The sequence below is a fragment of the Sceloporus occidentalis genome, unplaced genomic scaffold, assembly GCF_023333645.1.
Source record: "Sceloporus occidentalis isolate IW3139 unplaced genomic scaffold, rSceOcc1.0.p SCAF_5, whole genome shotgun sequence".
Classification (NCBI taxonomy): domain Eukaryota; kingdom Metazoa; phylum Chordata; class Lepidosauria; order Squamata; family Phrynosomatidae; genus Sceloporus; species Sceloporus occidentalis.
Window position 1 is genome coordinate 122,120,438 of NW_028316985.1, and position 13,233 is coordinate 122,133,670.

The window sequence follows — 13,233 nt, forward strand, 5'->3', positions numbered from 1 at the left end:
ATCTGATTACTGTATATACTCATCTAAGTCTAGAAAGTTTAGTCAAACGTTGACCCCCCAAAACCCTGAGTCAGCTTATCCACAGGTCAATGTAAGTACTGCACTTCAACTCCTATCAAACAAGGAACTATTCCCTGGTGAAAGGTGAGAATTTAATCCTTTCTTCGATCACCTAAATAAGGCATCACCCCCCTCTACTATCTCATCCATCCAGCCATTAGGATGAGCACAAACAGTTATGCCAGTCCAAAAAAAAATTAAGTTCTTTAGTATCGTTTTCCTTTGCTTCATAGTTTACATTCTTTGTTACACACTGTGAAGTTTTACCCTTGACTTATCCATGGGTTATTTCAAAATTCATAATTCTGGCCCCAAAACCTGCCCTTGACTTATACAGGAAGTCGACTTATATTTGTGTATATATGGTATTTGCAGTTTTGATTAATATGTTGTCTCTAGTAGGGACTTTATCACACACAGGCAAATTGGGGGCAGATTGGTTAAATCCCCGCTCATCCAAGGAAACCCACCTTGGACATATCATGCTCTCTTGGCCTCAGAGGAGGGTAAGGACAAACCACTGCTAAACAAACTGAGCCTTGAAAACCCTGTGATATGGTCACCTTAGGTTTATCATAAGTCAGAAATGAATGCACACAGCAACAACAAACAAGCAAATAACTTAGAGTTACCACAGGAAAATAGTCTTACAAATATTTCAGTTTGCCCTTTTGGCTGTATATTCATGTAAATCAGGGATTGTGGAAGACTAAGGGGCTACATTAGCTCCCCAGAAGGGCTCCACCATCCACCACATCTGCTTCTGCAATATGAGAGAGAGCGGGCTTCTAAATGCTCCAGTACTTTCTGTGGGACAGATGGGCATTCTTTCACAATGTTCTGGGGTTCTAGGAAGCATTTTTGGTTAGTTTTGTGGGGAGGGTTCCCCCCCCCCAAATTTGGAAAGATTTGTTTTGACTCCTTGGAGGGACACAGGGGAGCTCCAGACATGGTGGAAATGCCATCCATATCCTCTACAGGTTATTTTGAGGGAGCAGTTATTGAAAAATAAATCGATCCATAGGGATCACAGAAAATGCCATTTGCCAACTCCTGATCTAAATAATCTCATGTGTTGTCAAGAAAAGGGGAAACAAAGTCCCTCAAAGCTAGGGTACGAAAGTCCAAATTGTCCTGAAATGATCAGGGACCAAGGATCAGGACCACAACAACTCATGTGTAGTTAAGCCCCCACTAAGGATCCAGCACACATAAGCATCCTAGTTTATAGCCATCTTTGCATTCACTTAATAGTATTTTACGTATTTCCCCTTTCCTTGATGTATTGATTTTCTGCTTTACATTTTTTGGCATTGTTTATTTTGAAATTTTTCTCATTGTAGTCACATTGTTAACTGTTTTAGTTTGGTGTCCTTATTATTATTCACAGTATGCAGTGTTTTTACTGCTCTGTTAACACATACGCACATGCAAGTATGCAAAATAATTATCTGCCTGCCAGTCTTGAAGGCCCCCCTCCTGCTTAAAATCAGTCCCTGAATTGGAATGATTTTTGTTCCTCTTATCCTTCCTAAGCACAGCAGTGGTCATAATATATATAGTCTTAGGCAATGACATAGAGATTGTTCAGTACAATACTGTGCACTGCAGTTGTATGATTTTCTAAAAGCATTTGTACAGGTATATTCATAACTTGTAGCCAGTGTGGTGTATTGGTTTGGAGATCAGGGACCATGGCCATGGAAACCTGCTGGGTGACCTTGGGCAAGTCACACACTGTCAGCCCCAGAAAACCCCATGATAGGTTTGCTTTAGGGTCACCTGAAGTTGGAAATGATTTGAAGGCATATAACAGCAACAACTCTGACCAATCACTGCAAATAGGATTTGTGTCTGTTTTCATACTTTCTCATGGAATCTGTTGACAGGTTCAAATTATCAAATGATGTCTGTATGAACCTATTATTCACTATGGTTTGACTATTTCTTGAACCGCGATATCTTCTCATTTGCTACACACTTCATTGAAATCAGTTGTACCTATCTGCATAGGTTTAAGCTGTATGTTCTTTTAGCTGAATTTGTTCATATTCATCTCGTTGTCTTTCTCATCCTTGGTATGACTCTCTGTTGTTTCCTACCCATCAGATTTACAGGATTATAAATTATTTGGTCAGAGATCTGTTTTGGGATTTGTTTTTACACTTTTGCTCTAAGGCTGTCTTCCCTAGTCCTCCAGATGTTTTCAGCTACAACTCTCATGCTCTCATAATCTGCCCCTTGCTGCATATCCATGAGATATGTGCAATTTATTCCTCTCCATTTGTACATATGTGTGTGTGGATGCTCAGAAAGAATGCTTTGAATAGATGGAAGAGTCACCTTTGCATCTGCTGCATGAGGCAGCTTCTTCTTTTTGGATAATGGTGTGTCTGGGATATCACTGTTGTGGGCATATTACTATTAGGAAGGTAGAATTAAAAATAATAATAAAAGAACTCATGTTTCTAGAAAGTGAGACCATCCCAATACATTTTCCTATCTGAGAAACAGGAAGTGCCACCTCTTCACATATACATTCATTTAAACCAAGGAGGACTTTTGCCAAGCCAAATTATTTTGGCATATGAAGCACAAAAACACATTAGCACTCTCATAATCACTGGCAGTAAATAATGCAATAAATAAATACAATAAAACAAATTAATTATAACATTAATTTGCCATCATTTTAATGTCCCAAATCTGCTGCTTGATGTGACCTCTCACTCTACCTAATGATAAACCAGCCCTACTTGAAAGGAATTAAAGATAACAAACAATTTTTATCAGAGTAGATCTGACTGAAGATGAGGCAGATTTATGGTACAGTGTAAAAGGGTTCAAGTTTAGTTTTTTACAGTTCTAAATTGGTTTCATAATTTATGATCTCAGCCACTTTTCTACTGTTTTTAAATACAACTTATTCAGCACTACTAAGAGTGCTGACTATGAGAAGCTTCTGGCAAAGAAGTGATATTACAGAGAAGTATCATCTTTCCTTAGGGGGAACCAAGCAGTTGATCATTTGCATATATAATTTAAACCATGCAATTTTAAAATTGCCTATCAGTGAACATCCTGACTGAACTAACAAAAATGAACAGGGAACCAAAAATAAGTGCCATGCTGTTCTGGCCTATTTTTAAAAAGTTTGGTTGCAAACTCTGCTGTTGTGTCAAGGCTGTGGATATTCAGTAGGTGAGATAAGCTGGTGGGTTGGCTGGGAATCGTTCCAGAAAAAAGTGTAGTTGTAGAAATTTGAAACTGATTATTGTTTATATTTCTTCTCTCTTATCATAGCTCTTGGTCAGTCTGCAAAGAACAAGCGTCCAAAGGAGCCAGGGGAGAACAGGATTAAACCTGCTAATAAAAAAGTAAAACCCAAAAATCCAAAATTAAAGGAGAGAGAATCCACAGATGCATCCCCAAAGATCCACTCTATAATGACACAAGTGTTGGACAAAGGCCGTTTTCAGAAACCTGCTGCTACTATGAGCCTTTCTGCAGGACAGAGTTTAGAACTGCGGTGTAAAGGAAATAAAATTGAATGGAGCTATCCGTCTTATCATGACTCCTTTAAAGACTCCAGGCTCAGGTAAAGTTTTGAAAAGGGGTGATGAATAAAGTTACATCCAAGCTTTCCTGAATTAAAAAAACAAAAAGCAAAAGTAAATTTGGATGTTCTTGCTCAGGCAAAATGCATTAGAACCTATACAGAACCAAGAAAAAGCTAAAATCACTTGGCTTTATTAGGGAGCATTACACATCACTAGTTGGTATAAAGCAAAATTCAGACTGAATGGAAGGTCATGGGGTACATGGTGGAATGTGGGATCTCAGATAAAAGACTTGGAAATTTAAAAGGCAGCAAAAAGAAAGGTGCTGAAGCCAGCATCCTATTGGGTACTTACTGAGTTGGAGGGGATTTCCTGTTTCATGCCATACCCAGCACAAAACATTTTTTGCCGTCCTGACCCCTGTCCTTTATGCTACCTCAGTTTCTGCTCTGGAGAGGAACTCTCCCCCTAACAATAATTAATTATCTTGAGCAGAAGAATTTCTGCTGCCAATATTATAGGAGAGGAAGCCATTTTGCTGTATTTGCAATTAATTTCATTTGTGTAACTTTTATATAAAGTATGTAAGGTACTGTATGCACATGTAATCCATTATATATCCCACGTTTGCTTCTGTAAGAATATTTTGAACAAATATAGCATTGGACCTTACACACCTATATAAGTATATGTGGAGTGTATATATGGACAGTAACTTCATGACAATGGTTCTGACTAAATCATGTCCCTCCCTATGATGATTGCTTGAGGAAAACTTCAGAAGTTTACTTTAGTTACTAAATATATATATATACAGTATATATGTATGTATATTGATGGAGAGTAAATATACAAATCCCATTTTGGCACTACCTTTCCCTGGAGGTGGGATTATGTGTTCCTGTGAGGTAAGAGGTTATGCTGATAGTAGCATTGCTACTGTTAGGATTTCCCAAATGAGACAAGTTTTTGCCAAGGTGCTAAACACCTATAGAGCAACAATAGTAGTGACAGATGTCAGTTGTGGAAGATCTCAGACACAATGACAGTTGCACTTTAAAGGGTGAAACAGAGCGTCCCGAAGGGACGGCTTGAAGCTGCCCTGATAAAGCCAGATTGGGGCTGCAGCAACCACATGCTGAGGCCCCAATCCACCTTTCTGCCGGCCAAAAAAGAAGTGGCAAATAGCTGCTCCTTTTTGCACTGGCAAAAGGCTAGCTTTTCGGCCCTGCCGTAGATGGAAGCCGGCTTTGAGGAGTTCTGGTGCTGTGCAGCATCCAAACACTGTGCTGCCGAAGTTGACCCACATGTGGGCAGCCGGGTGGTGTGAAGCCGGCCTCTGGGTATTCAGGGGCATGCATTGTGTGTACGCCACACCTCCAAGCCAGCTTGAAGATAGCTTTTTATGCTGGTATGTTCCAGCTTTAACTCTGAAGGAGTACCATGTAGGAGAAGGTACACCACTCCTAAATGCCATTTACCCCCAAAACCGTACAATGAGACAATCCAAAATAAAAAAGAGAATGCTAGAAGATGATATTCCTAAGTTAGAAGGCTTTCGATCACCTACTGGGGAAGAACAGAGGATGAGTAGCGCTGGGTCTAAGGAGGCAACGGACCCAAGCTGAAAGGATGTTCAGCTGCTGATGTGCCTGGAGACAAAATAAAAGTCTGAAGCAGCACGATGTAAGTAGTAAGAATACAGAATGTGAGAAGCCTGAATCAGGGAAAGCTAAAAATTGTAAAACAAGAAATGGAACACATAGAAATGGAATAGTTTGTGTGAGAGAGCTAAAGTGGATGGGAAATGAGACATTGAATCAGATAATATGCTCCAGGGGCATATGGCATCGAAACGCCATGCCCCCGGACCAGCATGAAGCTGCCCCCATCTGAATGGCTAGGCACCTTCCAGGTGGCTTTGGAGTGTGTGGCGTCAAAATGCCACGCCCCCAAGCCATCCAGAAGCCGGCTTTCATGGCCGGTGTGTTCTCCCCAATGACAGATTGCTTCAGGGAAGTGCTGTTTGAACGTGGGAGAAAAAAATCACACAGAACAGATGACATACCAACAGAGTTGTTTCCAGCTGTAGAAGCAGAATCCAGTCAAACTGTAACACAAATCTGCCAACAAATATGGAAAAAAACAATGGCCCACAGACTGGAAATCATCAGGTTGCATCCACACTACAAAAACAATCCACTTTGTCACCATTTTAACTGCTATGGTCAGTGCTATGGAGTTCTGGGCATTGTTGTTTTATGAGACATTTCGGCTTCTCTGTAAGAAAGCTTTGGCACCACAACAAACTACAATTCCTAGAATTCCATTGCATGGATTCATACATTTTGAGGAAGAGACACTAGGTATTATATTGCAAACATATGTTGTATAATGGAACACATGAAATAATTTCAGAAGGAAATTAAATTATGGTTCTTTGTAAAATAAATGGGTATGCCACAACATCTGATTGTCCTGCTGTGTAACCTATACTCTGGACAAGCTGACAGAGTCGGGACACAATATGCACAACATATACAGAAATACCGGAATAGGCTCAGAAGATGGAGGCATAAAATTAGGGAAAAGAAACACCAACGATTTAAGATATGCAAATGATACCATACTACTAGCTGAAAATAGCAAAGACTTGGAACAATTACTGAAGATGGTCAAGGAAGAAAGTGCAAAAGCAGGGTTACAACTGAACATTAAGAAAACAAAAAATAATGACCAAACCATTTATAGAACTTTAAACTGGGTAACGAATATAGTGATCCTATATTCCTATTACAGTATTTTGACACAAATCAAAATGGAGACTGTGGTCAAGAAAGCAGAAGGAGACTTAAGATATGGAAGGGCAGCATTGAAGGCACAAAATTAGATCCTCAGGTGCAAAGATATATCAGCAGATACCAAAGTCAGAATGATCCATGCCATTGTGTTTCCAGTTTCTAGAAATGCTTGTGAAAGCTGATCAGTGAAGAAAGCAGGCAGGAAGAAATCTCATCTGAAATGTGGAGGTGACACCATGGACCTCTACAGTAAATTAGGCCTTAACTATCTTTAGATGCCAAGATGACTAAATTGAGAGTGTTGTGTTTTTGATATATTGGCTGAGTTCCTGCACTGGGAAATCTTTCTACATTTTCAGCTGTGCAGTCTACCCAGGCCATTTCTATGTTGCCAAAGAGTGGTGTGTGTGTGTGTGTGTGTCTGAGGAGAGATGTGTCTAGCTCTTTTTCTGTAGTTGGACATGATGTGACAGAATTTGTTGAGATTTCCACTCCATTTGCCTTTTGGCAGCATGGAAAGGGCCCTGTTTGGAGGAGGACTTTGCTGTTGAAAAGGTAGGTTGTAGGTGTGTATAGGTGTGTGTGTGTGGGGGGGGGGGAAGGACTTTTGGTTCATCATAAAAGTGAATTGCAATGATGTAAGGCAGACTTACAATGTCATAATTACTAAATATAATGCTAGCCATCATGATACGATGTGATACATGGATAATGCTTAGTAAAAATGGAGCACAGTAGGAAAAGACAAAGACCGCATTACAGGTGGATAAATTCAAACAAGGAAACCACAGGCCTGGGTTTGCAAGACCAGAGCAGGATATCTAATGACCAAGGCCCTGGGAGACCTCTCATTCATAGGGTTGCCATAAATCAAAGTTGACTTGACAGGAAATGACAACAACAAAACATACAAATTACAAATATATTGCTGAAAAGTAAATGTAGACTTAATACTATTAGAAAATAAGTACTGCCACAGTGAGATTAGAGCCTTTCCCCAAAAGTTCTTTTAGCGTTGTCTGGCCTTGTTGCCTTGTTTCCATTCTTTAAAGCCAGAGCTTATTTTTCACTAAGGCAAGAAGAGCCATGCAGTTGCCTCAGGCAAAGACTTACAGTAAATCAAATTACCATCTTGCAAATCTTGGAGTAGAATGTTCTTGCTTTTATCAAGAGTAAAATGTCTTTGCTTTTGTTTTCATCCAGAGAACTGGAGTGGTGTAATTGAGCACTGGACTATCACTCTTGAGACCATGGTGCAAATTCCTCTTCAGCCATGGAAAGTCACTGGGTGGCCTTGGGCATGTCATACTCTGCTAGCCTCAGAGGAAGCCAAAGGCAAACCCTCTCTGAACAAATCTTGCCAAGAAATCTCTGTGATAGAACCTAGAGTCCGCTAAATCAAAGTTTACTTGATGGCACACAGCAACACCAATTTACAGTTGGCCCTCTGTATCCACAGATTCCTTATCAATGGATTCAACCATCCACGGCTTGAAAAGGTATATAAAAATTTTATATATATTGAAAATACATATAAAAATATGTTCCAAAAAGCAAGCCTTGATTTTTGCCATTTTATACAAGGGGCACCATTTTACTATGCCATTGTATTTAATGGGACTTGAGCATTCATGGATTTTGGTATCTACATAGGCCCTGGAACCAAATCCCATCAGATACCAAGAGCCCACTGTAATTTCATTCATTCAGAACTGTCTTCTGACAAAGATACTTGGAAAGAGGCCTTCAGCTATTGCCATTAACTTAAGAAAGGATTTAATTGGTTAAATGTCAGACTTTCATGTCTTTCTTGTCCTGGAAATGTGTACAGATTGTGAATATTTGAGTAAACAAAGCTGTTTGTCAGTGAAATGCATAATCATTTCTAAAGGTTAAAAGAAATGGAGATGGGGAGTGGAACAGGAGTAAGTGGCAGGAAATACTGCAATAATTAGTATGCATTAAGCAGCACCAAATAAAAACATGTTGAGCAACACAGCTAGATTTCCCTGAGATTATAAATCCATGCAATATTCTGTAAAAACAAACCACAAAACGGTTATTTTGCTAAATTAGAAAAGATCTAAAGGATATTCTGAAACTGTTGAATAAAAAATATTTTATTATTTAAAAAGCAAAGCTCTGGTGCCACAACAAACTACAGTTCCCAGAATTCCATAGCATTGAGTTGTGGCAGTTAAAATGGTGTCAAACTGTATTATTACTGCAGTGTGGATGGGTCCAGTGTTTCTTTTCTGTCCTTTCTTTTCACATGGGACTAGACAAATAGCCAGTTAATAATGATGGAAAAGAGCTCTCTTGACATCTCTCTTCTCCCAGGCATGTTGGGAGAAGAAAACCTACCCAAAGGTACCAAAGGTAAAGAAGCCATGAATCTATCCCACAAGTTCCCAACCTTTGGGCCTCCATTTCTTTTGAACTTCAGATCACAGAAACCCCAGCTAATTTGGCAAACAGTAAGGGATTATGGGAAGTGGAATCCAAACCATCTAGAGTACCAAAGGTTGGGAACAACTAATCTACCCAATTCAGCATGCTATATAAAAACTGCTCTTATTTTGCAGTAACCTAAAGCTGTAGTAAATCAGACCACTAGATGGCAGATTTCAGCTGTAAATTTTGTTTAACCTTCTTTGTTCAGAATTAAATCGCTGTGCAAAGAGTCACAGCTGGCTTCACTTTACATGCTTGTATGTGCAGTTCTACATGCATAGTCTACTGAAGTACCAGAATGTCTGACAGTATTAGTATATTTAGAAAAATGAGAATCATTAGCTGAAAACATAAATGAAAATTTAAAAGGAAATGGCAAATTTTGAAATAATGAGTTTCCATACTTAAATTATCTATAGACTCAACATTTTAAATCCAGATAGTGGAATTCTGAATACCTTTAAAAGCATAAGAACTGCCAGGTTTGCGAATGGGTTATAAATCTCACCTCCTGTTTATACATCTAGCTGAAGAAGTAGAATATTTCCTTAACCAAGAGAGGTTCACCAGTGAGGTACTCTTCTCATTCCTCTGCAGAGTGGTCTACTTAAATTTCAAAGGCCTAACCTGTAAAGGAGAGCCACAAAGAATGTAATCTTACACACTCTGCTTTTTCTTGGCATATTTCAGTGTATACCTATTCAGAAGTAAAACCACCGATGTTCAGGTTATGCATAGGCTTGTATCTTCACTGTATTAAAAGGATATAGACATGCTTATCTTTGGAAGGACCAAAGGAAGGAATAGTCTTACATAGCAATTAAAAATAACTTGAGGCAGTTTTTAAAATGAACGTGTCTACCTAGTTTGGACTATGGAAAAATAAAGGACTCTGTACGTTGCAGGATTTCCCTCTCCCTAAGGGTAAGCCCAAATCAGTAAACTGGAAATTGTAGTGCTCATTCAGTCCATGTGGCTTTAGTTACACCAAATTATTACCCTTTTAGCAAGCTTGGTTAAGGAAGGGGAGACTGCGTTCCTATACAACGTTCAAGCATTACTATATGGCTTCTACTCAGCTTTCTAAAGGCAGTGCAGAGAAACTCTACAATTGGCTTACGGAGGCAATATAAGGTATTGGGCTGGCATATAAAAAAGAATGGGAATTAGATCTGAATATATCATTTTCAGAGGCTACTTGGAATAAGATTTGGGGTTTCCCCCCATTGAGATCTAGATACATCCTACTTAGATGGTGCTCCTTAAAACTACACTGCAAATGATACCTTACCCCTGTACAACTGGCTAGATTTTCTTAGTAGTTAACTACACAATTTTGGATGGGTTGTAATTGTAAGAGAATATATGTCCATATGTGGTTGCATTGTGATAAAACTAGCCAATTTTTGTTAAATGTACTGTACTATATGTTATTTCTGAGATCACTCCCTGTCCTGGTCTTTTATTACTTCCAGTGTTTCTGGGAGAAAACAGAAACTTGAAACAAATAAAAGATTTTTCCCCTTCCTGGCCATCACTAGAATTGAAATTGCCAAGAAATGGAAGATAGGCAGCTTGACAATAGGTAGCTGGTGGCACAGGTTATGGGACAGTTTACTAATGGAAAAATGGTCAGACAAGATAAATAACCTCCCTTGTACCCCTTTTGAGGAGAAATGGTGTCCATTTCTAGAATATATTAAAAATCATTCCTGTCAACCAAAAGTGCCAGACCAGGTTTTAAATATCTGGAAAAACGGTATTATGGAAGACTAATAATAATAATGACTTATATGTATGTGGCTGTGTTGTTCGATACCTTTATATACCCCTCCTAGGAGTCACACAATGAAGCGAGATGCAGGGTGATGGTATAGTGTTGGCATTTTAATATGTTTTAAAAGTCTTTTTAATGGCGCTTTTAACTTGTGTTTTAAACTTGTATTTGTTTTTTTTATCAAAGTTAGTTTAATTATGTTTTAACTAAAACAAAGATAATAATAATAATAATAATAATAATAATAATATCTTTATTTGTATTTTCCCGCCTCTCCCAGGTGAATTGAGGTGGGATTACAACCCAATGCAAAATACAATATACAAATACAAATCACAACAATAAAAACAGCAATATAGTACAATAGAATGTAAAAACAGATAACAATTAAAAACAATACTATCAAAGCAAAAGAGGAGAGAGATGTTTCAATCTAGGTCAAAGAGGTAGAAGAATATGTCTTATAAAAGATCAGGTGGGTAAGCTCGCCGGAAGAGATCCATCTTAACTGCCCTCTTAAAGTCCTCCAAGGAGGTAGTGAGATGGATCTCTTCCAGGAGACTGTTCCAGAGTTTTGGAGCAACTGCAGTAAAGGCTTTGTGGGAAGTAGAAGTTAGTCTGGTTGTGTGTGATTCCAACAAATTCTTCCCCAATGTTCTAAGAGTGCGGGGCAGATTATGTAGGGAGAGGCGTTCCTGCAAGTAACTTGGGCCCAAGCCATGTAGGGCTTTAAAGGTAATAACCAACACCTTGTATTGCACCTGGAAGCTAATCAGCAGTCAGTGAAGATCTTTTAAAATTGGAGTTATGTGGTCGAACCTTGATGAACTGGTGACCAGTCTGGCTGCCATATTTTGAACTAATTGAAGCTTCCAAACTTGGTACAAGGGTAGCCCCATTTAGAGCGCATTACAGAAATCAAGACAAAAGATTACCAGAGCATGTACTACTGCTTCAAGGTCCTTTCGGTCCAGTTGGCATATCAGCTGAAGTTGGTATAAAGCACTCCTGACCGTCGCATCTATTTGAGATGACAACTGTAGAGGCGGATTCAGGAGTACTCCCAAACTGCGAACTTCGTCCTTTAGGGGAAGCGTGACCCCATCCAGGACAGGATGACAAAGTTTGTTCCATAGACCTGGGGTACGTATCGCAAGTACTTCCGTTTTCTCTGGATTCAACTTGAGTTTGTTTTCCCTCATCCGGCCCATTACCAACTCAAGACAAGCATTCAGAGGAAAGATGCCATCCTTAGTCACTAGAGAACTGTGACTAGAGAAGCATATTTGGGTGTCATCAGCGTACTGATAACACCGTGCCCCATGTCTCCGGATGATCTCTCCCAGCGTCTTCATGTAAATGTTAAACAGCATGGGGAATAGGATGGCGCCCTAAGGGACACCAGGTGTCAGCTGTTTTTTTAGAAGAGCAGCTGCCCCCCAGCATCAACATCTGGAATCTGCCCATGAGGTAGGAACGGAGCCACTGCAAAGCAGTACCCCCAATACCTAACTCCCTCAGGCGTTCCAGAAGGATACCATGGTCAATGGTATCGAATGCTGCTGAGATGTCCAAGAGCACCAGCAGGGTCACACTTCCCCTGTCGATACCCAGACGGAGATCATCAGCTAAAGCGACCATGGCAGTCTCAACTCCGCATCCTGCCCTGAAGCCAGTTTGAAATGGGTCCAGATAATCGGCTTCATCCAAGATAGCTTGGAGTTAGAAGGCAACTGCTCTCTTGATCACTTTGCCCAGGAATGGTAATAAGGAGACCGGTCTGTAATTATTTCTCACCAGGGGTCTGCCATGTCTCTCTGTCTTCCAGTGGGTCCTCAAGGAGGCCTCCAGATGACCTATTAAAAAGAAGAAAAATGCAGTTAGTATAACTTGATAACAAATATAGCATTTTAATAATTAAAAGAAGTCAAAGAGAAACATAAAACAATTGCACTAGTTTAAAACTGCCGATAGACGTTTAAAATAGATGAAAAGCACAGCTGATTAAAATAGTCGTTGCAACCTTTGTAAACTGATCAGTGAGCAATCATACTGCATTGGGGGGCTGGAAATTCCATAGGTTGGGTTCTGGATTCCTCCATCTGGCCCCATCATGTGCACTTCCAAGGATGTTGGAATGCGCTGCAAACTCCTGACTGCTGAATGCAGTACATAAGCAAGCTCATGTAGGAGAAACTCTTCTTAGAATAAGGAAAGGTTGCAAGTTATGTTAAGTAACATCTAGGGACTCTGTCACACACAGAAAAAAAGCCAGGAGTAAAAGATATTTTCCCGGCATAGTTGTACAACCGTGGCAAAGATTTTCAGACACATCGTGATCATAGAGGACTTATCCCGGGAAGAACCAGGAATGCTCTAGCAGCAAATCATTCACGGGGAAATCCCGTGAACGGTTTGTTGCTGGAGCATTTCTGGTTCTTCCTGGGGTAAGTCCTCTGATCGCGGCATCTTTGCTTTGTGACTTTGCTGAGAAAACACCCTTTTAATCCCTGATTTCCCCCTGTGTGATCATCTCCTAGGTTCTCAATTAGCTGGAAGGGTTCATTTCAAAGGAACAGAT

The 13,233-nt window shown here is 39.8% G+C and overlaps 1 protein-coding gene across 1 annotated transcript in view; it reads left to right on the forward strand.

The window, feature by feature from the left end:
• Positions 1-13,233, forward strand: part of LOC149312762 (platelet-derived growth factor receptor-like protein) — a 31,841-nt gene that overhangs the window by 2,491 nt on the left and 16,117 nt on the right. The window contains exon 2 of the mRNA XM_089525309.1: positions 3,364-3,658. Coding sequence (XP_089381435.1) covers positions 3,364-3,658 — 295 coding nt within the window. The remainder of the gene's footprint in view (positions 1-3,363; positions 3,659-13,233) is intronic.